At 40.1% G+C, this 27,992-nt stretch overlaps 3 protein-coding genes across 4 annotated transcripts in view; 2 read left to right on the forward strand and 1 right to left on the reverse strand.

The window, feature by feature from the left end:
* Nucleotides 1–10,486, forward strand: part of LOC144655338 (uncharacterized) — a 35,450-nt gene extending 24,964 nt beyond the window's left edge. Inside the window, exons 2-3 of one of the 2 annotated variants that reach the window (XM_078515576.1) lie at nt 8,844–8,914; nt 9,220–10,486. In XM_078515576.1, the coding sequence (XP_078371702.1) occupies nt 9,235–9,861 (627 nt within the window). In that variant the 5' untranslated portion in view covers nt 8,844–8,914; nt 9,220–9,234 and the 3' untranslated portion in view covers nt 9,862–10,486. Of the gene's footprint in view, nt 1–8,786; nt 8,915–9,219 lie in introns of those variants that run through there. The other variant, XM_078515575.1, reaches the window with a different exon arrangement.
* LOC144655320 (uncharacterized) lies at nt 1,480–27,964 on the reverse strand. The gene is made up of 2 exons (XM_078515545.1): nt 25,847–27,964; nt 1,480–1,662 (listed from the first exon to the last, which is right to left on the reverse strand). The coding sequence occupies exon 1, from the start codon at nt 27,831–27,833 to the stop codon at nt 26,094–26,096; it is 1,740 nt and encodes a 579-aa protein (XP_078371671.1). The 5' UTR covers nt 27,834–27,964; the 3' UTR covers nt 1,480–1,662; nt 25,847–26,093.
* LOC144654967 (uncharacterized) lies at nt 20,126–22,634 on the forward strand. Its single transcript, XM_078515195.1, has 2 exons — nt 20,126–20,509; nt 22,019–22,634. The coding sequence occupies exons 1-2, from the start codon at nt 20,126–20,128 to the stop codon at nt 22,538–22,540; spliced, it is 906 nt and encodes a 301-aa protein (XP_078371321.1). The 3' UTR covers nt 22,541–22,634.
* Nucleotides 27,965–27,992: the final 28 nt, after the last annotated feature.

Raw genomic sequence — 27,992 nt, forward strand, 5'->3', positions numbered from 1 at the left:
TGCTTTATTGAATCAAAAGGGCATCACTAATACTCTGCGGGAGGAAAAGGTGTTTCCAATGATGCCCAGATTTGAGCGATTGAGTCAAATGAGCTTGAAACACTCACAAAATTGTTTAGATATTTGAGTCGGAAGAATTTACCTCAACCACCCTTGGCTACTCAATGGCAAGAATTTCCTTTTTGGATGATGCTTTCTTGGAAGTTCTTGATTTGCAAGCAATCCCAGTGGAAGGCCAACAACTGAAGCAAAAATATAAGAAAAGGAGAAAAAAGGAAAAGCGAGAAAAAGAAAATGTAAAACGAAAAGCCTTAAGTAATCCAAAAACTCTCTCCAAACTTTGACTTTGTGGATGCCCGAGCAAACATTTCATAAAATGTGATGCTTGTGGAAAGAAAGGCAAACCTTTGAGTAGGTTGTGACCAGAAAATTTCAAATGTACAAAAATATAGGTTTTTTAGGAAGTCAATGGGTTAAGCATAAATTGTTTCTGCTACCACTTGTGAAGTCGTGTGCAGTGACGTGTGGATCGTATATTTGGATCTGTTTTGTTCTTATGTACTGAAAGCAAATTAAACTAGTCTGGCTGAATTTAGCCGAACTTTCGAATAACAGAAATTTAATGCTCAAACTCTTTATTTGTTTGATATGACGATATCTCTGTTCAAAGGATACTATCCGAGCCACCAGAATTCCAGGACTTTATTTTATCAAGAACTCGCTAACGTGTGTTACATCACGTAGCATCGAAACCGAACAGAGTTCTAAATCTTATTTAAGCTAGGTACTTCATGATACAATCATTAACAATTATCCTGCGAAATCGCGCGGAATATCGCCTGTTATTATTCAACCAATGCGCGCGCTGCCCATATATGGTCAAAATGTTGTTGATATCTGTCATCCGTACGTAACAGATATCCTGCGATATATGTAGGATGCGAAAATTCTTCCGAAATCTTGTAAAGCGCTGCATAATTACAGTTTATCTTTCTGCAAAACGTGTTTCGTTGACAATTTGTTGAATAATAAAACAATTATCCTGCTCAATCTTGCGGAATATCGTCTGATTTTAGCCAACTCGGCCTGCGGCCTCGTCGGCTAAGTATCAGGCGATATTCCGCGCGATTTCGCAGGATAATTGTTAAATACTTAGCCGACGAGGCCGTAGGCCGAGTTGGCTAAAATCAGACGATATTCCGCAAGATTGAGCAGGATAATTGTTTTATTATTCAAAAAATTGTCAACGAAACACATTTTGCAGAAAGAAAAACTGTAATTATGCAGCGCTTTACAAGATTTCGGAATAATCTTCGCAACCTACGTATAACGCAGGATATCTGTTATGTACGGATGACAGATATCGTTAACAATTTGACCATATATGGGCAGCGCGCGCATGTGTTGAATAATAATTACATTAACACTTAGCTTGCTACTGAATATGCTAGCTATCAAAAATAATGACATTAATTTTATGCTATTATATCAAAATTACTGCAGATAGGTGATAGCATAAAACTTATTTTCAATCACTAATAACTCTGATAACTAATAACGCCAAATCCCTTATTTCGCTATGTAACTAAAATAAATGGTTCCTTCTTTTAGGGTGCGATTTTCTAGTTGTTACAGCACATGTGTAAGAGAAAATTTCAATTACTTTTTTGTGAAAAATGCATCTTTCGCAAACAATCCGAGTATCTCGCTTTTTTTTTCTAGTGAATGGACTACAATGCAAAAGCAGGTTGGTGACTCGGCCCCGGGGACTCAGCGGTCATTTTATTTTCCGTGGAGTTACAATACCTTTGTGCTTGACGCTGAGTTTTTTGATAACAATGTTTTGGTGGAGATGTTTAAACAGGGCGAAAATTGAGCTACTTTTTGCAAAATCTGCATCGTTGCTTAGAATACTAGTATCTCGCTAAGTCTTTCTTCCCAACTGTACAAACCCAAGGCAATGCGTCCTTGTCTGTTCATTGTGATTCCCTTGATGATAACGTCTGTTTGTAACACGAACTGATGGGAAAGCGGTTTACTAACTCTCCAACCTCTGTGTATATCGACACATCAAAGACAGAAGATGGTGGCTTCAAATCTGAATCAACACATAGCGAAACAACAATGACGTGTTCATTTGCCCAGTGAATTGCCGATTCGTACAATGTACTCACTATCGGCACACTGAACTTGTGTAGATAGTCTCCCTCTGCACTATATACCTCAACTTGACCATTGTCCAGCACCATTACACGGCCGTCATTTTGAGTAGTGATTCGGGCACCCTGATTCCCGTCAAACTGATCGACCCCACAAAAGCTGCGAACAAAAGTCCCATCAGCCTCGTAAACATTCACCGCAATAAACCCAATTTTTAGTACGACCCAGCACGAACACCTGTTTAGAATTTTTTTCCACCACAGTAAGACACAAAGCTACAAGCCCATCAACTGCAAAACACCGGTGTTTGTTATTGTCCTTGTCAAAGATATGCACTTGGTTGGCATGTTCACCCCCACAGAGTACGTACACATTGTCGTCTTGATCAGTAGCTACATCAAGAACAATGATCCACCTTTCAAGCTCCAATTCCAAGGCACGAAGGAAGTTGCCGTCACTGTCAAATACTTTAACATCCTTAAGGTCTCCTACAATGAACTGATCTTTTGTGTTTGTGCAGATACCTTTCGCTCGTTTAATGACGTCCATTCCAAAAGACCATTGCATAGGGTAGTAGCCAATGTATTGTGTGTTCTGCTGATTAATTTCGGCCACTCTTGGGTCTCGCAATGGATGCACGTTGTCTGCTCCAACCTCGATCAGAGGCCAGACTACATGTAAAACATCTAAACCAGCCATGTGCGTGACATCAAAGATGGCGTGATTAATGTCACAAACAGCGGAAATAATCGCCTTCCGTTCATCCTTCCCGAACCGAGACTTCAATCCTTTCGCTAACGCGACTTTGAAGCCGTTTTTGACAGCTGGCAACGCATGTAGCTGTTCAAGGCAAACTCTACACGGCGTTAATGCGTTCTTAGGATTGTCAACCTTCTCTAGTATTGTTGCCATAACCCGAACCATCATAGCCAGAATGCGATCTTGCGTGTCTAAAGCTTCGTTGCTAAAGGCATCTGTTGCTCTCCTGCGGGCCTTCTTGAATCTTTCTTTTGCGTCAGACAACAATTCTTTGCTTGACTCATCTAGGTCGATAAGTTGTAAGTCGGCAAGTTCCTTAGCGAGGGATACTGCTTTTGCTGAAGCTGAAGATGACGATTGTAGGCTGACCTCTGTGATGTCTTCAGTTACCGCTGTTGCTGCTACAGTAGCTTCTTGTCCCGTTACATCAGTCTCGCTAAACTCCTTCACTCCTCTGTTTGCTTGTTTAAAGACTTCGAACAAAATAGCAATTCCCTCCTTGAAGTTGTTGATACTAGAAAGGAGATCTTTTCGTGCCAATCCATCCAGCTTCGAGTTGATTTGATCGATTTCTCGCACGATCAAGCTGCGAAACTTTTCATCTGTGACATCGCCTTCTTTCAGCTTTTCAGCTGCCGTGTCTCTGGCTTTGTTGATCAGCAAGCCAATAGTTGCCTTAAAGATGGCTGATGCGATAGAAGACATGATAAACTTGTCTGTTGTGAAGGGACCGAAAGTTATAACTGAATACCTGCAGTCAAGTTTGTTGGTGTGTTTGATGTTTCTCAGAAACGTCCAGAAATTGAAAATTTTGATTCCATGAATTCTTTTCAGTGGTGGGAAACAATAGTTGTGACATGGAGCGATACAAATAATTATCAATATCGTAATTGATGCATGGCTTTATGGGTCGTTTAACTTTTCACCTCATCAAACACTAAAATCCAAAACTAAGGGACGGACCATTATATTCTTAGAAGGGTGGGGGTGGGGGGTATCAAAAAATTTCCTCTACAATTAACCTTTTTTTTGAAAATGCAAACTTTTTTTGCTATACATATCGTGTTTGCAAGCATTTAATTTCTAGGCCCTACAACATTTTTTTTTCATTATTTATCTCCCCCCCCCCCAAAAAAAAAGTAAAATTGGTCCGTTCCTTAAGCGAGACCCAAAAGTTTTTATTTATATCAGGCCTAAGAGGCACAAAAATGATGATTTGTTTCCAACATTTCAGCTCAGTAGCGGCCTTGGTTTGGAAACCAGCGCATTTTGAATTTCAGAGTTAGGGACGGACCATTAGAAAAGTGATAGGGGGTGGGGAATTTTCGGCTTGCACGAATTTGTTTTTCTGTCCATTTCTTGTGCAGGAATTTATTTTTCGGACGAAACCCTCTGCTCGAATTTTTTTTTTAGATAAATGTTTTTTTTCTTCAGACAAATGCCATGTTTTGTTACTTTATACCATGTTTTTTGACAAATGTTGCTTTGTTGATTATTTTTTAAATATTTTAAAAATGCTGTTGTTCATTGACTTCATCCTTTAGGGACTGTCAAAAAGTACCGAGGGGGGGGGGGGGGTGTCAAAGGGCGGTGCAATTGGAAAAAGTGGAGACCCACCCCTTCCTTCTAGCTCAAAACACCCACCCCTGGGCGAGGGTTGGAAATTACACGATCCACCCCTTTCTACAAAATATAGTTAATAAGGGAAAAGTCTGTTTGATTGTCTGTAATGGATTACAGGTTTTTGAATTGATATCAGCTTTTAAAGTGCGATCCCAATCATACGCCACCATAATTGTCCCTAATGGACACTTTAGTTCTTTTTATAGTTCTTACACATCTTCTTTCGCTTCTTAACACACCCAAGCAGGATGAATTTCTCGATCACTTCGTATAATAGATTTGTATTTTTCATATATTTCTGTGTAAAGTCCGTGGGAAAACTTAGACATAAACATATGCAAAAACTAAAACAATACGTAATAGAAATTCATAAATAATTACTGCAGAAATCCTATTTGACCGGAATTGACAACATAAACTAAGACCACTGTATATCGTACCATTCATGTTTGCAATCTGTTTGAGAAATGAGTTAACTAGTAAGCATCTATGCAGGCTAGAGAGAGACGAGCTAAAGGAATGTTATGATCACAATCCATCTAGGGGGGTGTGGGGGCATTCTCCCCCAGAAAATTTTGAAAATTCTAGGCTCGGAAATGCTATTTTCTGCGTTCCACACCATATATTTCGTCGAAAAAGAGATCTCATCAAGTGTTAAATGATGGCAGGTATTTTCAGCATTTGAGAAGTAAAAGTAGCATGAAAAATGTTCTGATGTAAGTGTTTGTTTGTTCAGAAGAGATAACCAGTGGCCTAGATAAATTTGAGTTCCGTGATTCAGATGTTCACGGTATTTTCCTGCCGCCATATTGGTGTACCTCGGTGGCAGACCAATATGGCGACTCTAGTCCTATACTGGGCTCTATAAATCCCGGCGTAGCCAACTGATAAAAATCGATACGATTCACGGTCAATCGATAAATCAGTATGAATCGTTAGAATTGATTTGATTGATATCAATTGTATCGATCAATCGGTAAAAATCGATATCACTAGTAAACGATTGTTTGGTTGATTTGTATGCGATTATCATCCAAATTTCTATTAAAAGCAAAAAGCGGGAACTGATTGGCAAAAAGTCGTTTTTTTCTCCGCTCTTTCCACTGTTCGTTGCTGGCTTTTTATGTTTTTGTTGCCTTCTCCGGGCTGTAACCAGTCCTTTGCCGTAGATGAGGCAAGATCTTGCTAGGGGATTCTGGCGGCATGCCCTCCAGAAAGCCTTTTGAAATGTAAAAGCTCTGTAACTCTTTCTTGTACATTTTTCATAAGGTATTTTTTGAGAAAAATCAATCTTGTCCAGCTTGAGATTATTTTTGCAACAAAACATATTTTGTTTCTAATTTTGGGTTAAAATCTAGACGAGGCAAGTTGCTCGTTTTTCAGAGATGAAGAAGAGCGGTTGGATTTGTCTAATAGTTCCGAAAAAACAGGGAAGCTACAAAGAAGGTAATGGAATTTCCTCTTATTGTATTTCGGCAATATCTGAAAGAAAGAGAATTGGATGAAGACCAGCTCGTATCATCGAAGGCGAAGTTACGCTTGAATCGTCTGCATTAATTCAGCAAGAAATAGTGTGGTTCCACGCAGTTCCCGAAGGTAGTTTGTGCGAAACAAATCAGTCAGTGATCAAATGATAAAACAATTATTGAACTCAGTTCCCGCAAAATATCGTAATTTGTCAGTGTCTCGCAGATCAATTATTCGCCTCAGCCTTCGGCTTCGGCAAATAATTGATCTGCTCGCCACTGACAAATCACGATATTTTGCTCAACCTCGTCCAATAACTGCTAATTATTTGGACTTAATTACTTTTTCGCTTATCTGAATGACACCTTACCAGAAATGTTAGTTGAAGTAAGGTAACTTGTTTACTGAACCCGCTTGCATTCTTTAAACTTTTCTTCAACTTGCTTGCGTTCGTCTCGAGGAAAACATGATTCTATTTGCCGTCTGATATTCTTCAATAACTTTGAAGTTTCTCACGTGAGGCCTTAACGTTACTGTTAAGCATTATTGTGCTTGCCAGAAACATGCATGCAGCCAGATGACTTTTCATATTAAAATATTTACGTTATTTTTGTTATTATAATAACGTAAAAACTGCTTTTTGTTAGCTTTTTCGGGTTTCTCGGAGTGCGCACTTTTTAGTGCTAGAATACTAAGATTTTCCCGAGATTAACACAGAAATACCGTGTTTTCTCGATTAAACGCCGGGCCCCGAATAACGCCGGGTCTCCTGTTTTTTGAAAATCACCCTTTAGACATTTATTAAAGGTTGAATATGTTTAAAAATAATTTAAATTTATATAGTGTAAAAAAAAAAAAAAAAAATTTTTTTAGAAAAACCCGGACAACGGGGGGGGTATAACTTAAAATATATAAAGCTAAAAATCAATAACTTCACTAGAGTTTAGGCTTCAAGAGAATACATCGTTTTATTGCGACAGTTCTGTTTCGTATATACCAAACTTAAAACGACCATACTCATCAGGCAACTTAAATGACTGGTTGTGAAATTAAAAAGCTGGCAGTTAAATGCGAAAATTTGAATGGTTTGCTATAGCAAAATCGATAAAATTATAAAAAATCTATGATATTGATTTATCATTCCCCGAATTTTTAAATGGATAAAATTCACTTCATATTATCCATTTTTAACGGCATCGATTTATATCGATTGGCTACGCTGGGTGTAAATTCACGAACTTATTGCTGTAAGAAATCAGGGCAGTCACTGTCTCTTAGCTTTACGCGGGATGAGCGCCTTTATAGCACAACTAAAGTAAAGCGCGTGCTCTGATTGGTTAATTCAGCGTCTACTATTTGCCCATGGGTGTACGCTGACGTATGCCTTCAACCTGAGCGCGCGCGCTGAACTCATGCGACATGGCACAAGGAAGTGTATTTTCTTGATTTTCCTGTGAATTTGAAAAGCTAAACATAAGAAAATCCATCTCTCCATAATGGTGAAAGTCTTTTAGGCATAAGACACGTCTGAAATAATTCAAAAGTTTGTTTTTTAGTGTTTTTTCTTTTAGGTTTTCGTCAGCGCTTACGGAAGCACTACACGCGTTTGTTTAAATGAGCGCGCGCACTTTTACCTCAAAGAAACTGTGATTAGCATCCTCCGCAGGCGTCTCAAATTGAAAAGAACGAAGAAAACGAGAGAAACGCAAAAATACTGTCTTGGGCTTCCTGTGTATTATGCAAACCGGAAGCGCGAGAAACAAATTTCCGTATGGGGGAGGGGAGGAGAGGAAAGATGCGCAGTTCGGCCGGATGTTGTCTTTATATGGCAGGCATCCCTCTTTCCTTCTTCCCCCTCAAGAAGCAAGAGTCGCACTCAGCTATCGCCTTTTGCGACTCTTGCGCTTCTTTCGTGCTTAGCAACCTCCCGCGTACATCCATAACTCAATAGTGTACGCTATGGCGTTTACCATTTGTTAATTAAAATTTGGTCGGGTGTTTTTCTTTTTGTTTTTCATCGTAGTCAAAAACTTGCATATGGATTTGATTGATTGCAGACGTTTCCTGTTATTAATTACGAGCAGGAAAAAGGTACATGTCTACGCGAATTTAGGCTATTCTCCGTATAATGTCTAGCCTGCGAAGATGGCGGGAGTTTGTCTTCAATCATGAGTCGAGCTTTTTGTACACTTGAAGAAAAAAAAAGAAAGGATCACTAAAGAAAGAAAAAAACAACTAAGTACATACAAGAATTCCGTTACGTTGTTAACTCGTGGATAAATAAGACTTTACGGTCACGTGGATCGTCTCGACCACAAAGTCATTTTCTACAAGATCAGTTGTGGCCTTATATAGACTAGAAACGTTTTTGGCCGTCTTATATGTGTAGAACCAAAAGCATGCGAGCGTGTACCTGTAAAGAGGGGGAAACGCGCTTGACAAGAGTGGGAAAACGAGAATGGTAGGCAAGGGAGAAAAAACACGCCTGCCAAAAACATTGGATAAACTCGCCCAGCAAGGGCGGGAAACGCGCGAAAGACAATACTGAAGAAAAGTCACTTGACGCGTTCCTCGTTTCCTTTTTCTTTTCACTTCATTTTCTCTCCTTTCAAAGCAGTGAAGGAAAGTTAGATCACAGTTTACTAACGTTAAAAAGGAACGGGATCGCAGGTTATCCACAAGAAAAACCTTAACGAACGTAAATCTGCGCGTGCGTACTTTAACGTACAGTGATATGGTGACGTAATAATTAACTGTACGTCGTGAATCATAATACCGTAATTTCATTTCTCGCAGTTGAGTTCGCAAGTTTCGAAGTCAAGAAACCACGTTTTGAGTGCAAAGTTTTTTGATAGCTACGCCGGTTAAAAAAAGAGAAGCAACCTCTTGACTGTGGAATACACAGGTAAGGTTGAATCCAACCGCACTGACTAAACACTCAATGGAAATGCGACTCAAATTGAATTTATCAAAAGTCAACCTGTTATATTAAGTTATTAGCGCATCGCCAACGAGGGCACTGCAGATTGCGCGCACCGTAAGAATGATATATAAGAGGAAAAAAGAAAAATGACTTTCATTTTGTCTTCAAAAGAAGTTCCTGAAATTCCTCACAAAAGACTGATCCTATCACATTCATGTTGTCCCTTATTTTCCACAGCTTTACATTCTGCGAACGTGGTTAATCGTGCCTTCCTTTCTCTTTCTTAGTTTTTCCTTCTTGCCATGGTCTCGATCGAAGATATCGAGTTTTTGTTTCCAAGTTGGCTAACGTCAGGTCTTCACGCCATAAACCATCAATGGGAGACTTGCTGGGAGTACTTCAACAATTACCAAGCCATGATCATGTGCAGAGTCAGTCAAGCTAGGGAGTTTGTCACACAAGCCTTAGCGTTTACTCGCAGACATCCTGTGATCGGAGTATTCCTGGTTGTTGTCGCAGTGCTTGGTTTCATCCCAATACTCGCATTCTTATCAATTGTATCCGGATCCTTTGTGGTCATCTTTGTCACAGCGCTTACTGTTTTCCAAGGCGTGGTTGTGGTATCCCTGCTGCCCTTCCTCGCTGTTCTGGTCCCCATACTGATGATTGGAGGCACGGCGGCCGTTTTCATTTACACTGTCTACCGTTCTGTTGTGAAGATTCTACAGATCATCAAGCGAATCATCGAACGAATCCACAGGGGACCTAAAGAAATGGCCAATCACACCCTCCCTTCACGAATTAATGGCAAACCAATCAGATTTCGTAGCTACAAAGTGAAACCACCTGCTATCCCATATGCTTTCCCTCCAAATGACGAGGAACCATTTGAGGAAGAACTGTTCTACAGTTCTCCCAATTGGTTCTAAAAATATCAACCAAACAAGAAAAATAATAAAAAAAAATAAAAAATAAAATCAAATACAAAACATAAAGCAAAAAAAAAAAAAACAACATCATTTCACAGTTAATAAAGAACCCCCCCCCCCCCATTTGAAATAATCCCTTCTGTTAAGTCTTTCTGTTATAAAGTCCCACACCCGATTTAAAGATAGAACTTCACCCCCATTACCAAGTCTCCCTTTTATAAACCCCTTCCCATTCAGAGATACAAATGTAAATACCCCTTTCCCTATATCCCCTATATCCCTTTATTAACCCCCATTTCAAATACCCCATTTAGTCACTCCCCTCCCCTTCCCAAATGAACAAATAAAAACACAAATTATGTGCATTGTTTCCGTGGATAATTTTGAGCAGACTCCTCAGACAAGTTAAGTGAAACCATTTCATGATACAATTCTCTGCCAAAATTGCTGTTTTTTTATTTTTCAAGTGTAACTCAAATTAATGTTGTAATGGATATAAGCAGAAGCTTATATGCTTCTGATATAAGTCAACAAGAGAGACAACTTTTGGAACAAATGATTGCTGTAATATACTAATATAACAGGCTGGTATTAAGCTACAATTATTGAGTATTTGCTGGAAATAAAATACTTTTATGACTATAATAGGGTTGATGTTGTTTTATTAATGAAAAGGCATCACTAATAATCTGCGGGAGGAAAACGTCTTCGAAAAACCGATATTTATAGCCGTGGCTTGATTTCTACCCCAAATTAAGGTTATATATTCCTTTAGATGATCAAAGATAAGGTTTATTTAGGTTTAAGTTGCCAACCATCATAACAGATTAGACCAAAAATCTGCGGAATCCACGACACATAGTCCCTTTAATGGGATCAAGTAAAAACAACAAAAGATGAGCAGGGTTCTTTTGGAAAAAAAAAAACCACTAGTATGTCGTGATGCGCAACGCCGTACTTGGTCGACTCTTGGCTCACAATACGGCACAATCATGATAAAACTCAATGACTGAACACCGCACTGGACTCTGGACGGTTGTCTATTGGACGCTTAAATTGCATGTTAGACTAGGAGCAGTCTCTTTTTTTCTTCGTCCATCGAGTGTGACGGTAAAAAAGGGCGCGAGTGGGAAAATGGCCGCAGAATATCTGGGAACGAACGCTCGTCTCGCTCCCAGATTTTCCAAGCAAGGCCATTTTTCTACTCGTCTCATTTTTTACCGTCACATTTGATGGACGAAGAAAAAAAAGAGACTGCTCCTAGTCTACTGAATTATTGGTTTGCCAGACGTTTGGTACACGGACGGTTTCAAGAAGAGATTAAAAAACTTCATATGTGTATATGTAAAACAAACGAGAGAGAGTGTCAGAGACTGAGTCAATTTTAATATCAGAAACTCATCATCATCGCGTATATTTTTACAACCTTTCCAACCACTTTTGTCATGGTTTTACACTATTTTGACAAATTTTTAGTAGTTCTAAATCTTATTTACCGTATTTATTCGATTAAGCGCCCAACCTCGAATTAGCGCCCACCTCGAATAAGCGCCCACCCTGAAGGTAGGAAAAGTTAATAAGCGCCCAGCCTCGAATAAGCGCCCACCCCCACCCCACAAAAAACAAGAGCTCTTAGAGCTTACAACTGCGCTGGTCTCGTGAGCACTTTAGGGAAGCCATCTGGGGGGAACAAAAAATGCACCCCCTCCCCTTATCCCCTTTACCTGCGTCGAACAATGTTGCGACTGACAAACAAGATGGTAGGAAAACACCTTGCGTTACATTTCATGGTTGACTAGTTCCATCCGAAATTAAACATTTTTCTTATCTGCTAATGCAAATGATGGCCAAATTTAATTCCCACGATCCTGATCCGTGAAACAAAAAAATCTTTTAAATCAGCATCCAGTGTTGTCTTGAATTACCGTTTAAAGATTGAATAACCAGCTCCGAAAATGGAATATTGGAGCAAATAATTAAATCAAATTTGAGAAGAACACTAGACCTGTGTTTTGCTGAATGGGAATTCCCCGGGGAATTAATTTACTAATGACGTAACCCTTGCAAGTCAGGGCATGTTTGTCTCAGTGGTTTTTCATCAGATTTCAGAAATCCCATAGATGACACAGCTCCAAAAATAAATAACGCTAAAAAGTCGAATATTTCACACTTAACATATAAGTTTAGACCAGAGGATTTGTTTAGTTTCCGTTTGTAGCAGATTTAAACCTTCCAGAGCATTGCGTGATTCTTGCCGATCAGTGTCTTGTGAAAGTAAAAAATGTTAACGCCAGCACATTCCAGGACACAAACGTAATGTAAATAAATGTAAATTCTTGCCCGCTAAAGCGTATTTATTTAAAGCATGAAATTTTAGTATTTTCTTCGATTCAAACGCTTCAAAATACTTCACACTTAATTTTGTAAGTAAAGATTAATGGATTCGCAAAGATTTGAAAGGTAGCTGATAATAGCTTTGAAAAATTACGTGACTCAAAGTCTAGCCGATCGAAAGTGAAACTTGTCATGTCAGAACATTCTTTTACACCAACGTAATGGTATTTATTCACAGATTCTGGCCCGCTGAAATATATTTTTCTTTCGACGCATGAAAATTTAGAATTTCCTTTAAATAAAACGCTTCAAAATCGAATATTTCACGCTAAACATTCTTTTTAAAGGAAAAAAAATAAGAAAATGTCTCCATTTGTTACTGATTTGTAGCTTCTAAACATCGCGTGACATGAGCTTGACCGAGTGGAGGCTTGGTACAAGTCACCGACAAAACGAAAAATAACAAGAGCTCTTAGAGCTTACAACTGCGCTGGTCTCGTGAGCACTTTAGGGGAGCCATGTGGGGGGAACAAAAAATGCACCCCCCTATCCTTATCCCCTTTACCTGCGTCGAAATATGTTGCGACTGACAAACAAGATTGTAAGAAAACACCTTGTGTGACATTTCATGGTTGACTAGTTCCATCCGAAATTAAACATTTTTCTTATATGCTAATGGTGGCCAAATTTAATTCCCACGATCCTGATCCGTGAAACAAAAAAATCTTTTAAATCAGCATCTAGTGTTGTATTGAATTACCGTTTAAAGATTGAATAACCAGCTCCGAAAATGGAATATTGGAGCAAATAATTAAATCAAATTTGAGAAGAACACTAGACCTGTGTTTTGCTGAATGGGAATTCCCCTGGGAATTAATTTACCAATGACGTAATCCTTGCAAGTCGGCATGTTTGTCTCAGTGGTTTTCCATCAGATTTCAGAAATCCTTTAGATAACACATCTCTAAAAATAAATAACGCTAAAACGTCGAATATTTCACACTTAACATGCTAAGTTTAGACCAGAGGATTTGTTTAGTTTCCGTTTGTAGCAGATTTAAACCTTTCAGAGCATTGCGTGATTCTTGCCGATCAGTGTCTTGTGAAAGTAAAAATTTGTTAACGCCAGCACATTCCAGGACACAAACGTTATGTAAATAAATGTAAATTCTTGCCCGCTAAAGCGTATTATTATACATTGGTGTCACCAGCTTGATTTTGATTGGCTATAAGCACGCAGCTAATTCTTGCTTGCTGTTTCTCTTACGTCATACCTACAGACATTAGATTTTACATATGTAGAAGTGACGTCATACCTACAGACAATAGTTTTATGCATTCAGTTTTATGCGCTCTTGTCTTTACAAGTGCAGCTCAGGAATGTGCATAATAAAACAATTATTGGATTTGGTTTTCGCATGATAGCGATAATTATCAAGGCCTTAGTTTCTGTTATCCGCCTCAGCCTTCGGCTTCGGCAGATAACAGAAACTTTGGCCTTGATAATTATCGCTATCATGCTCAACCTCATCCAATAATTGTTAATTAATTTTATTTAAAGCGTGAAATTTTGGTATTTTCTTCGATTCAAACGCTTCAAAATACTTCACAAAGATTTGAAAGGTAGCTGACAATAGCTTTGAAAAATTACGTGACTCGAGGTCTAGCCGATCGAAAGTGAAACTTGTCATGTCAGCACATTCTTTTACACCAACAAAATGGTATTTATTCACAGATTCTGGCCCGCTGAAATATATTTTTCTTTCAACGCATGAAAATTTAGAATTTCCTTTGAATAAAACGCTTCAAAATCGAATATTTCACATTAAACATTCAGACTTTGTAAAGACAAAAAATAAGAAAATGTTTCCATTTGTTACTGATTTGTAGCTTCTAAACATCGCGTGACATGAGCTTGACCGAGTGGAGGTTTGATACAGGTCACCGACAAAACGAAAAATAATAATAAACCCCGTGCAGAGCAAGAACTGCGCAGCGCAGTTAATAATAAACCCCGTGCAGAGCAAGAACTGCGCAGCGCAGTTAAAAAACAACTGAAAACCATAAGAGGAGTATTGATTATTGAAATTGACTATGTACTACTAAGAAAACTTCCCCTATGATCGAGTTTTCTTAGTATTTTACAGAATCTTTCAATGAACAGTTAAAATTCTGCTTTGGTACGTCTCCCTTTTTTATTATTACCCATTATTATTAATTGTTTTGCTACAAAAGTAAACTTAATATTTGCTGAAAATCGTGAAAATTTAATTAGCGCCCAGCCTCGAATTAGCGCCCACCTCGAATAAGCGCCCACTCCCAAGGACCAAAAATTTAATAAGCGCCCAGGGCGCTTAATCGAATAAATACGGTAAGCTAGATACTTATACCTAATCGTACCTTTTTGGTACGCTTCGGCGGCATATCAGGCGAGTTTGGTCGAGCCATGGTTCGTATTTTGGCGAGACGCAGTCGAGCCAAAATACCCATGGCGAGACCAAACGAGCCTGATATGCCGCCGAAGCGTACCAAAAAGGTACTATTAGGTATTTACCGTACCCAAAATGAAATTTAGCCAAAAATCCGATGATATTATTTGCTCTGTTGAAGCCATGCTTGCCAGACACGTAGTGCGAAATGTGTTGACCTGCTTGTATGGATACTTTTTTAGTCCTCGACACTTTTATCAAGTCCTCTTCTCACATTTTTTTACTCGTTTGTTTGGAGTTTCATTCCCTATATTTTCAAAATCCAAATTTAGCGAAAAAATTGGAAACTCCGACTCCATTGTTTCAGTGTGAATGTTTCAGTACTCGTCGGTAAACATCGCACAATTGGCGAGCGCGCTCAAGTTTAGTTTTGGCGGAAAAGTTTTTCTCATTTCACGACCGGTAAGCACCAGCTAATGAAAAATACTCGTTTCTGTTTTATTGGTAAAACCTCTTTTCAATTCATCGTACGGAAACACTACTTTATAATTAATTCAAAGTGACCGTGATATGGTGGCATATCAGGTCAGTGACTTGATATCGTAGGATATCAGGACAGTAGATCGCGCTTCTGATTGGCTACTTGCGAATTTGGGTACGGTAATACTAGGTACTACATACAATCGCAATGATTACATTAACACCTGCTACTGAATATGCTGTCAAAATTACTGCAGGTAGGTGATAGCATAAAACTTATTTTCAATCACTAATAATAATAATAATAATAATAATAATAATAATAATAATAATAATGATAATAATAATAATAATAATAATAATAATAATAATGATGATAATAATAATAATAATAATAATAATAATAATAATAATAATTAGTATATACACACTCAGTGATCTTGGTGTTTCAAGCAATCTGATTGGTTCGCTATCTCGGGCTAATGAGCATTATTCACTCCCTACGGAGTGAATAATGCTTGATCCAAACTGAAACAAAATTGCCGGCGTAAACCCGCGTTTCGCCGGCGTTTCTGAATCGCAAATACTAAGAATACAAGAAGATGCTGAACCAGAAAAGACAAAAAAGGCTAAGAAATTTGGCCTGATGGTTTTCAAAGTAAGAGAAGACTACATATTTCGGAATTTGCAGCACAATGTCCACACAACTCGAGTACTAAAACGATAAACAATTGCTTACCGTCAAGTCGTTCTTCGACCGGCATCGGCAGAAATGAATACCGCAGATTTATCGGCAGCAACATCAAGTGTTATTCAACCAAGATCCTCCACAAATATTCAGGAAAACGTCTTCGTGCAAGAAAACATCCAGTTTTCACCACAGTTCTGCACACATTCAGTATAATCTGTATAATCCAAACTTTCAGGTGGATCCTTCGCCAACTGCTCTTTCAATTTTCAATTCAAGTGAACTTCAAAAGCTTTGATTCAACGGTCAAAATGTTTTGCAAGTAGGTTTTTGATTCAGATTGCAGGTTTGAGTGGTGTTAAAGGACCATTGTGACGAGGATTTTATCGAAGATTAACTAGATTTGCCATGTTTGAAGATTCTGTAAACTGTTTCGCGCATGTCGGTTAGTGCCGCTTGTATGTACGTTTTCCACGCATGAATTGAGAGGTCAATTAAATCGACTTTAAATGGTTTCCTTCTGAAAACTTTGAGATCGCTTGTTGTTGAGATCACTTCGTGTGTATATACTAAAACAATTATTCTTTGAAATCTCGGTGAATAGCGGCTGAATATTCACCTCGATTTCAAAGAATAATTGTTAATTATTTAACGAGGGTAACAAAGTTTACTGGTGGCCCAGTAGTTTACAATATGGCCCTCCCTAATTAATTACATATTACATACTTAACTACAAATTATATAAACCTAACTACATATTATATGCTAAAGACAGTGATAAAAATTAAAACTTAATTTAATACTAAAAAAAAAAAAAATGTTGCTAATTTTAAAATGTTCCCACAACAGCTAAACAGATTCTTTGTCCAGTCCAACAGACTCAATCGTTATCGTATCGTCGACTTCCGGTTCAGTGGCTAAAACTCTGATAACTAATTTTATTTTTCACATGGCTCGTTTTCCTTTGTTCTTCCAGGCTGGTTATATTGAATAAACCCCGCTAATTTACAACTGTCTGAAAAGCTGGGAGCGGCTTTGATTGTAACAGGGGAGAGCGGGGCTGATATTCTAATATTCCACCAGGGGAATATTAGAGTTGATAACCCCTAGGGGAATATTACGATAATATTCCCCTCGTAGCAAATCCACAAGCCTCGCATTACAAACAAAACCACAAATTTACTTTAATAACGTTACATTCATTTTACCTTGACTGTTGTTACATTTTATTTTAAATACTACTGAGCAATTGCTCAATTGAAAACATGAGAAATGCGTTCCGGAACTCGTGCCTCGACGTTTGCTTTTTCAGATTTCCGAAGCAGTTTATTCCGTTCGGTTGCTAACACACTGCAAACATTCAAACGCCTAAAGGTTACCTTTTTTCGACGTTTTTGCTTGTTTACAAGCTAAAAACGTAGAATAGGGGTTATGTGGTCAAAATTTGGAAGGTAGTATCGAAAACGAAGACCTCGAAAACGAAGACCTAAGACCTAAGACCCAGTCGAAAACTAAGACCCAGTCGAAAACTAAGACCCAGTCGAAAACTAAGACCCGTACGAAAACTAGGGAGAGTTGAAAACACTGACCCCCGATCCGCGGACTACCCACTGACCCCCCACTCCGCGGATCACCTACGGACTACTCCGCGGACTACCCTTACGGAGTACCCCTACGGAGTACCCTATAAATTGAAACGAATTTATGTTTACGGGGGAAAGAGACAAGAGAAACCTACCTGTGCCACTTGCACGATCGATCGAAACAGCCGCCATCTTGTTTACCTCGATCCAGTCCTTCTTGTTACAAACTCAAACGGGACTCCGTCGGCTAGTACTAAAACCAGGAACGCCGGAATACTAAAACCCGGAACAGATAAAATGTATATCGTGTAACCCTTACAAATATAAAGAGCTAACCGTAAACAGGCTAACCGAAGTTCATAGTAGGCTAACCGATGAATAGTAGGCTAACCGAGGTGAATAGTAGGCTAACCGCAGTGCATAGTAGGCTTGCTATTCACTCCGGTTAGCATACTATTCACCTCGGTTAGCCTACTATGAACTTCGATTAGCCTACTATTCATCGGTAAACATACTATGAACTTCGGTTAGCCTGTTTACGGTTAGCTCTTTATATTTGTAAGGGTTACACGATATATTTTATCTGTTCCTATTCCGGCGTTCCGGCGTTCCCGATTTTAGTACTAGGCTAGTCCCGTTAGGACTGGATCGAGGTAAACAAGATGGCGGCTGTTTCGATCGATCGTGCAAGTGGCACAGGTAGGTTTCTCCTGTTTTTTTTTTTTCCCGTAAACATAAATTCGTTTCATTTTATAGGGTACTCCGTAGGGGTACTCCGTAAGGGTAGTCAGCGGAGTAGTCCGTAGGTGATCCGCGGAGTGGGGGGTCAGTGGGTAGTCCGCGGATCGGGGGTCAGTGTTTTCAACTCTCCCTAGTTTTCGTACGGGTCTTAGTTTTCGACTGGGTCTTAGTTTTCGACTGGGTCTTAGTTTTCGACTGGGTCTTAGGTCTTAGGTCTTCGTTTTCGAGGTCTTCGTTTTCGATACTACCAAATTTGGAACCACATATTTGTAAACTCTCAAGGGACTTTTTTAATTTCTCAAGGGATTACTTTCCGCTATGGGTGATCACTTGCGATCTCATGGAAAAAACGTGACTTGTCACATTTACAAACGTTATATAACAATTTTAAAAGTGACATGTCAGCTTTCTTATCTCAACGCACGTGTGTCTGAAAGGCGATCTATAAAAAGCGTCGCACAAACAATGGATTGCGTAACTAAAACACGAATAAATAATCACTAGCGCTTACAAGGCCGTTTAAAAATTACAAACGTCAAAAATAAACCATACCAAAAAACTCGCTCTTTTCAAAGATATTATTGAAGTTAAAACAAATGCAAGAGATGGGGGCTTCCTCTAGCCTAGGAGCGGTTAAAAATTAGGCCAAATTTGGTCGCTACATCAGCCTAGGTCGTTAGGGACGAGACCTCGCGTTGACAGAAATGTTGCATGAATCGGCTTTACAACATGCGATCGTATCTACGCCGTTCGAATTGAATTTCAGTCAAAGACAGCAAAATTCTTTCGTATTTCATCTTCAAATATAATTCGAAAGCATTCACTGTATATATGGCTTTTGTTTAATCCTGAGTCTTAATATCCGACCCTCGCAGAGCCTAGACAAAACGCAGCTTGAGTGTAACGATTTGTTTACGCCGAAATTATATGCGCAATGTTTTCTCCGACAGTAGTCGGAAATATCCGTATTTTTTTTCGTGCTTTTTCGTGGAGCAATCGTAACGATACGGCCTTGAACACATTGAACAGCGGTCTACCTATAACAATTCAAATCGCAAAAACAAAGCGTCGAACGCATATTTTGCTGTTTCATTTGCTAATTTCGCTGCCGTAATCGACTGCCTCGAAAGGTCCTTGCAATTTTAAAGTATAGAATTGTCAGATCTCGGTGAAATTTGCACTGTTTATTTGTGTAATGTTAAGGAATATGTGTATAAATACCCGGCGCGGACGAGCCATTTTTGACAAAATTATATGGCTGCATTTCCTCCGCGAAGATAGGAAATTGTTAAACTAAACTATAAAGAAACTGTAATGATAGGGGGGTCATGATAAGTTCGAAGAACAATGCACAGGATAAACCTTCGACTCATACTTCATGCAAAAACGTCGATATCTCGAAGAGACTTTGATTTGTCTTCTTCGGGATCCTTCTGACACTTTTCCTGGCCAGCAGCTCTTTTAATTTGTCATCGTCAACGATGATCTCTCTAGCCTCTTCGACTTTTTCTTCCCATTTGTTTCCACCTGGTTAAAGCTAAACAACCCTTTTGTCGCCTCCTCAATGCTAATTAAACTGAGCGTTTTCGCAGTCCTCTTCCCGATTCTCAGAGGATAGCAGGCTCAAATTAACTGCCTGGATTTGTCGAAAAATTAGAACTTTCCTTCGCAGACTCACTCAGTTCTACCAACTTTGCAGTTAATTGGTGAAAAAAGGTGGTTACAAAGTTGTCGGTAGTATTAGGCAATTACAAAATCCCAATGCGTACTTTCGGAATCTTTAATCTTTTGTAAAGCTAGTGGCACGCATATTGATTGTTTTGATCGGCATATCAAAAACGAAAAAATAACCTGTTTATTATAAAATTTAACAAAGTGGAAACCCCAGTGCGTCTTTTCGAAACCTTTCTCCTATTTACAGCGGTCTTACCCAATCGAGTATAAAAGGAACAACCACACCACGTCATGTACATTGCCATTTCGATAGAAGTCGCTCTCTAGTGCTCGCTATGTCGGCTAGTGATTCTCGAGAAGTTAATCGGCCGGCAGCGCCACAAGTTCCTGCAGCGCCACATGTACAAGTTCCTGCAGTGCCACAAGTTCCTGTAGCGCAACTAATTCCTGCAGCGCCGCAAGTTCCTGCAGCGCCTCAAGTTCCTGTAGCGCAACTAATTCCTGCAGCGCCACAAGTTCCTGCAGCGCCACATGTACAGGTTCCTGCAGCGCCGCAAGTTCCTGCAGCGCCTCAAGTTCCTGCAGCGCCGCAAGTTCCTGTAGTGCCACAAGTTCCTGCAGCGCCGCAAGTGCCTGCAGCGCCACAAAATCCTGCAGCGCCACAAGTGCCTGCTCCTCTTGACGCCAACGCTGTTCCTTCAACTTCTGGTGAACATGAGGTATTTATTCCTTGTTTTTTCATTTTACTCCTAGTTCGCATTGTTGGAACCTTTTTTACTTTGGTTCATGTTGGCACGCTCGTTTTCTCCGCGTGCTAACTATTTCTATTTAGCTTTTGTTTTTTCCCGGCTTCGTTTTTCGTTTCTCGTTTCATATATTTTTAGTTTAGATTTTTCAGCGTTGTTTTTTGTGCACGTGTTTCCTTTTTTGCATTAATTTGCATAGTTCTACTTCCATGTTACTTTCTGTCATGCACGGGTTTTGTGGTATTTTATCACCGCATAGTTTTTTCGCGTTTTGTTTTGTTTTTGTTTTCCCGTTAGTCTTTGTGTTCTGCTATTGTTTTCCGGTTTGCCGATGTGTTTGTTTTGTTTGCCGGCCAGCCGAAGTATTTTTATATTGTTTTCCGGTTTGCCGATGTATCTGCATTGTTTGCCGGCTTACCGATGTGTTTGATTTTGTTTACCGGCTAGCCGATGTGTTTTACATTGTTTTCCGTTTTGCCGTTATGTTTACATTGTTTTCCGGCTTACCGATGTGTTGATTTTGTTTACCGGCCAGCCGAAGTGTTTTATATTGTTTTCCGGTTTGCCGATGTGTTTGCATTGTTTTCCGGCTTACCGATGTGTTGATTTTGTTTATCGGCCAGCCGAAGTGTTTTGTATTGTTTTCCGGTTTGCCGATGTATCTGCATTGTTTGCCGGCTTACCCATGTGTTTGATTTTGTTTACCGGCTAGCCGATGTGTTTTACATTGTTTTCCGTTTTGCCGATATGTTTGCATTGTTTTCCGGCTTACCGATCTGTTGATTTTGTTTACCGGCCAGCCGAAGTGTTTTATATTGTTTTCCGGTTTGCCGATGTGTTTGCATTGTTTTCCGGCTTACTGATGTGTTGATTTTGTTTACCGGCTCGCCGATATTTTCACATTGTTTTTCCGGCTAGCCGGTGTGTTTATTTATTTAAGTTTTCCAGCCAGCCTTTGTATTTTATATTCTTTTCCGGCTAGCTTATATGTTTCTACTCTAGTTTCGCGTTCAAATTTATCTGGTTAGCTCTTGTGTCTACACTGCTTTAGGCGTAGCAAGTGTTGACTTTGTTTTTCCAGCAAGGCGATGTGTTCTATCGCATTCCGGTTCGGGTTGGCCGACGTGGTTTTCCTTAAGCTCAGCCGATTTGTTTTATTGTCTGGGCTAGTTAATGCTTTTATCCTTGGGCACCGCTTGCAGTGCTTTATGATATCTTTACTTTGTTTTCAATTTTTTCTTTTTCATGTTTTATTGTCCTGCGTTCATCTTATCTCCAACTTGCGCGTGTATTGTCATTCGCTTTAATTTCTGTTACACATTTATTTTCCCGCCAAATTTCCATTTTAGCCTATATTATTTTAAATTTATCAATTTTTTCATACTATTATACGCACATATCATTTAATTTCGTTTTTTCGTTATATTGCATTTGTATATTCATCTTTCATTCGCTTTACACCTTTTGTTTATTTTTACTTAGACGGACCTTGTTCAAGCTTTATCTAAGCGTATTGAGGCCCTGGAAAACCGTAACATTGACGTCGACGCCCAGATCATTAGTTTATCTGCCTATGGCCTCCGCCACCTTTCAGATTTTGATAAATATACAGCTCTGTCGATGGCTGAGTCATTGGCTGACGGCGCTCGGAAGAAACAGCACTCCAAGGCAGCGTTTCTCTCAGCGGCAGTGCAGACGCTTCGTACACATCTTTCAAAGTCTACCCAGCTCTTCCAAGCCTATTTTCTTGCCTTATTTGCGGATAAGGACTATACTAAAGTCCTTGATAGTATTGCCAAAGTGGATAAATCTCTTCGTTCAGAGTCGTCTCGCCTGCAGCGTAACCCGCCTGCCTCTCGTAACCGTAGCGTTATTTGTTATGAGTGTGGCCGTCCTGGCCACATCGCGCCCAGGTGTTTCCTAAGAAGAAATCCACCACAAAATTCTTTGGGAGGAAACCGTCTTCCCTACCAGAGGCCTTCTCGTGGACGTCCGTCTTTTTAAGCCTTCTCTGGTGCTTTTTTGCATTGTTACTTATTTTGTTATTTCTTCTAACAGTTTGTTTAGTAACTTTCATTAAAGTTTTTTGTCTGCATTACATGTCTTGTTATAATGTATTTCTTCACCCCTTCCCCCTCTTCACCCTTTTTTCTTTTTCACGCGCTCTGGGATGACAGTTTTGAAAGGGGAGTCTAATTCCCTGTCGGATTACTGACATCATTGCTGTCATCCCCTGAGCCACCTTTTCTACCTACTCTTTGTCTTTCCGTCTTTCCCATTCTTTTTTAGCCTCCTACTAAGCGTTTTAAGTCATCTATGGATGTACCATATTGGGAATGTACTCCTGGTTTCGACCCTCTTAACGTTGCTAAATCTTCAGTTCGCTGGGTCCAGTGGGATGGCTCTCCTATTAACGTGGCTCAGGGGATGACAGAGGAGAATGTCCATATATCTCCCCTTCTTTGTAAAGCAGTTGCTGATGGTGAAGTCCTTGGTAAAATTTCGATGTTGTCTTTCCGTGATCCTTACGCCTTTATTGCTGAAACTTGCATGCTCATCTACCTGTTTGGGAACTTATCGCTTAGGCTCATCCTTGTGATCTTTCTCCTACAGTTTTAAAATGTATTAAGAACTGTGTAGATGTACATGACTTTTCAAGGGGAAAATTTTATTCTTCATTTCCACTCCCAAAATGTTTTCCAAATTCTAGTTGCTGTAAACCTTTTGCTCAATTCATATCGGATACCATAATGAGTAGGCTAGCTACTTGGGCGATTTCTCTTCTGGGTAAAGTGGGCCTTGTTAGTCCTCCCCATTTAGTATGCCCTTAACTGTTGAACCATCCTAACCCCTACTATACTTTGGTTTTCAGTGGGCCGGATGGTACTTTACTAGTAATTCCATCCCTTTTGGGTGGAAGTCTTCTGCCTTTGTTTACCATTCAATTGGGTTACTAGCTTCACACTACTTTCGATCTCTCCACATTCCCTGCTCGTTATATATTGACGACCGTCATACTGGAGAGATTTAGTTGTCTAATGAGGCTCCAGCGTATGCTCATCTCCCTTCTTTCAGAGACAAGTCTTTCGCTAGGGCTTGTTCTGCTATCTTTATTTTTTGTTATACTCTCATTGCTTTCGGGTATTTTTTGGGCCTTAAAAAATCCCGTCTTACCCCGGGGCAGGTTGTTGGCGGTCCCTGCTGCTCGTTTATTCACAAATGAGATAAATTTTGCAATCGGGAAAGGTATCCGCAGATCTCGACCTATTGTCGTTCCTGGCCCTTTGAAAGAAGAGATTATGCATTGGCTGTTCCTAGAATCCTGGGATCGCTACGTTCCCTGGCGTAAGGATTTCCATTTCCAGCTAAAATTGTGCACGGATGCTTCTACCTTTGCTTGGGGTTGTGTTTTTAGTCCTGATTCCAAAGCCATTGTCTCGCGTGATTATTGGCCTTCGGGACACCGCGCCCTTCACATTAATGTTAAGGAAACCCTAGCTCTTGTGAATGCGCTTAAAACGTTCTCTTTCTCATTCCGTGATGCTTGGGTAGATGTTTATTCTGATAGCCGTACCCTTATTCAGTGTTGGGAACGCCAAGGTTCTCGCTCACATCTCCTTGTTGATGCACTGAAGAGGCTCTTCGGGATCGCTTTTAAGTACAACATTTATCTTAATTTTCATTACATTCCATCTTCTCTTAATCCTGCGGATTCACCCTCCCGTGTTTTGACCTTACAGGACGCTAAGTTGTCACCCTCTGCTTGGTCTCGTGTTCAAACAGTTTTCGGGGGTCCATTTGGCCATTCCGTCTACTTGATGGCCTTGCCGTCCAATGCTCAGTGTGCTTTAGATGGCTCGGGGCTCCCCTTTCTTTTCACCTTTTCCTGTCCCTGGCTCGTCTGGAGTTAATATGTTGTTCAGCGCCCAGATGGTGGGAGTCAGCTTTTTTCAAACCCATATGTCTTCCCTCCCATCATCCTCATTCCCCACGTTTTATCTTTTATTAAGGGTTTATCTGTTCCCTGTACCTTTGTAATTCCTGATATTAGGCCCAGAAGGTTCTGGTGGCCTTTATTCCAGTCCCTAAGTTCCTTTCTCCTAGCTCCAAAAGGTTCTGCGGGCGTGGTTCTTTCCCCCCTCTGAGGTGGATTTCTCTTCCTCCTGGTGTCTTCCGTGGGACTTGTGGGTGTTTCGTTTTCATCCCTGATCTGTTTTATATTTTTTCTTGTTAGTCAGTACAATTTATATGCTGATTCAAATTGCAATAAACTGGTTTGTTTTGTCACACTATAGAGTTTTTTACTTTCGTTTAACTCTCGACTCTATCTATTTGTAGCCTTTCCTTTCTTTTTATCTCCTTTTTAGAGGCTTCCTCCACGACTGTTTATTCCTGTCGTTTAACCTGTCCTTATTGTCGCTACCCTAATTATCACGTTTTGATTGTGCCTAGATGTATGGTTATATATATATTTTACTGAGATTTTGTTTCCACTTTTCCCTGTTTCAACAACTTCCACTTTAAAGTGCCCCTCTGCAAGGTTAATCGCTTTATTCTTTTGTTGGTCTCGTTGTAGGGGTTTAGTTTTGGGGTGCCTAATTTTAGATTGGGTGCCTTTCTTTGAGTCTGGGGTATCCTATTCCTCCTGGGCTATTTGTGTTGTATTGTTCCTCTGTTGGGCCGCCAGACTTCCGTTCCTTAATAGGAGTGCGGGTAAGACCGGTGTAAATAGAGTACTATTTACAGCGGTCTTACCCAATCGAGTATAAAAGGAACAACCACACCACGTCATGCACATTGCCATTTCGATAGAAGACGTATCAGTTCTCCGCTTGTTGGTGTCTGTCTTATTCATATCGCCTTTTCTTGCCTGCACTCCACACATTGGTGTACACCTTCAGATTTATTTACCCTCCCTTTCCCGCCCTTTTTACTAATTGTTTTGTATACTTTCATCTGAAGGTGGCCGCCAGACTTCCGTTCCTTAATAGGAGTGCGGGTAAGACCGGTGTAAATAGAGTACTGTTGTTAAGTGTATTCTTATTGTTTTAAGCCACTGTTGATACCTCGCCCATGTGAAAAATAAGCCGGTTATTTTTAGGCACCTCGGGAATATGTGATTTATTCACCTCGGGCTGCGCCCTCGGTGAATAAATCGCATATTCCCTCGTTGCCTAAAAATAACCCTTACATAATAACGCCAAATCCCTTACTTCACTATGTAACTAAAATAAATGGTTCCTTCTTTTAGGGTGCGATTTTCTACAGTGTAGTTGTTACAGCAAATGTGTAAGAGAAAATTTCAATTACGTTTTGTGAAAAATGCCTCTTTCAAAAACTAGCCGAGTATCTCGCCTTTTTCTAACGAATGGAGTACAATGCAAAAGCAGGTTGGTGACTCGGCCCCGGGAACACAGCGGTCATTTTATTTTACGCGGAGTTACAATACCTTTGTGCTATACTCCGAGTTTTTTTTATATGTAATAACAATGTTTTGGTGGAGATGTTTAAACAGAGCCAAAATTGAGCTACTTTTTGCAAAAAACTGTATCGTTGCTTAAAATACTAGTATCTCGCTTTCTACCGAACCGTACAATCCCAAGGCAATGCGTCCTTGTCTGTTCATTGTGATTCCCATGATATATTCCCGTTTGTCACATGAACGGATGGGAAAGTGGTTTACTAACTCTCCAACCTCTGTGTATATCGACACATCAAAGACAGAAGATGGCGGCATCAAATCCGAATCACCACACAGCGAAACAACAATTACGTGTTCATTTGCCCAGTGAATTGCCGATTTTCCCATTGTCCAATCAATGCACACGTGGGGTGGCCGCACACTGAAATGGTGAAGACAGTCTCCCTTTGCACTATATACCATAACATGACCATGCCTGTTCAGCACCATAACACGGCCGTCATGTCGAGTAGTGATTAAGGCACCCCGATACTCGTCAAACTGATGGTCCCCGAAAAAGCTGCGAACAAAAGTCCCATCAGCCTCGTAAACATTCACCACAAAAATCGGATTTCTAGTACGACCCAACACGAACACCTGTTTAGAATTTTTTTCCACCACAGTAAGACGTGAGGCTACTAGCCCATGAACTGCAAAACACCGGTGTTTGTTGTTGTCCTTGTCAAAGATATGCACTTGGTCATCATTTTGGTGTACAAAATCATCCCCACAGAGTACGTACACATTGTCGTCTTGATCAGTAGCTACACCAAGAACAATGATCGACCTTTCAAGCTCCAATTCCAAGGCACGAAGGAAGTTGCCGTCACTGTCAAATACTTTTACGTTACCATCCACACGGTCTCCTACAATGAACTGATCTTTTGTGTTTGTGCAGATGCCTCTCGCTTCTTTTACGATGCCCATGCCAAACGACCATTGCATAGGGTAGTAGCCAATGTATCGTGTGTTCTGCTGATTAATTTTAACCACTCTTGGGTCTCGCAATGGATGCACGTTGTCTTCTCCAACATCGATAAGAGGCCAGACTAAGCCACCTAAACCAGCAATGTGCGTGACATCAAAAATGGCGTGATTAATGTCACAAACAGCGGAAATAATCGCCTTCCGTTCATCCTTCCCGAACCGAGACTTAAATCCTTTCGTTAGCGCAACTTTGAAGCCGTTTTTGACAGCTGGCAGCGCATGTAACTGTTCAAGGCAAACTCTACAAGGCGTTAATGCGTTCTTAGGATTGTCAACCTTCTCTAGTAATGTTGCCATAACCCGAACCATCATAGCCAGAATGCGATCTTGCGTGTCCAACCCTTCGTTGCTAAAGGCATCTGTTGCTCTACTGCGGGCCTGCTTGAATCTTTCTTTTGCGTCAGACAGCAATTCTTTACTTGACTCATCTAGGTCGACAAGTTGTAAGTCGGTGAGTTCCTTGGCGAGAGATACTGCTTTTGCTGAGGCTGAAGATGACGATTGTAGGCTGACCTCTGTGATGTCTTTAGTTACCGCTGTTGCTGCTACAGCAGCTTCTTGTCCCGTTACATCAGTCTCGCTCAACTCCTTCACTCCTCTGTTTGCTTGTTTGAAGACTTCGAACAAAATAGCAATTCCCTCCTTGAAGATGTTGATACTAGAAAGGAGATCTTTTCGTGCCAATCCATCCAACTTGGAGTTGATTTGATCGATTTCGCGAACGATCAAGCTGCGAAACTTTTCATCTGTGACATCGCCTTCTTTCAGCTTTTCAGCTGCCGTGTCTCTGGCTTTGTTGATCAACAAGCCAATAGTTGCCTTAAACACGGCTGATGCGAAAGAAGACATGCTAAACTTGTCTGTTGTGAGGGGACTGAAAGTTATAAGTGAATACCTGCAGTCTAGTTTGTTGGTGTGCTTGATCTTTCTCTGAAATTGAGGAAATTGATTCCATGAATTCTTTTCAGTGGTGGGAAACTAGTTGTCAATCAACATGGAGCGATTTAA

Source organism: Oculina patagonica, chromosome 5, assembly GCF_052425735.1.
Source record: "Oculina patagonica isolate OP01 chromosome 5, crgOcupat, whole genome shotgun sequence".
In the NCBI taxonomy this organism is placed as follows: Eukaryota; Metazoa; Cnidaria; class Anthozoa; order Scleractinia; family Oculinidae; genus Oculina; species Oculina patagonica.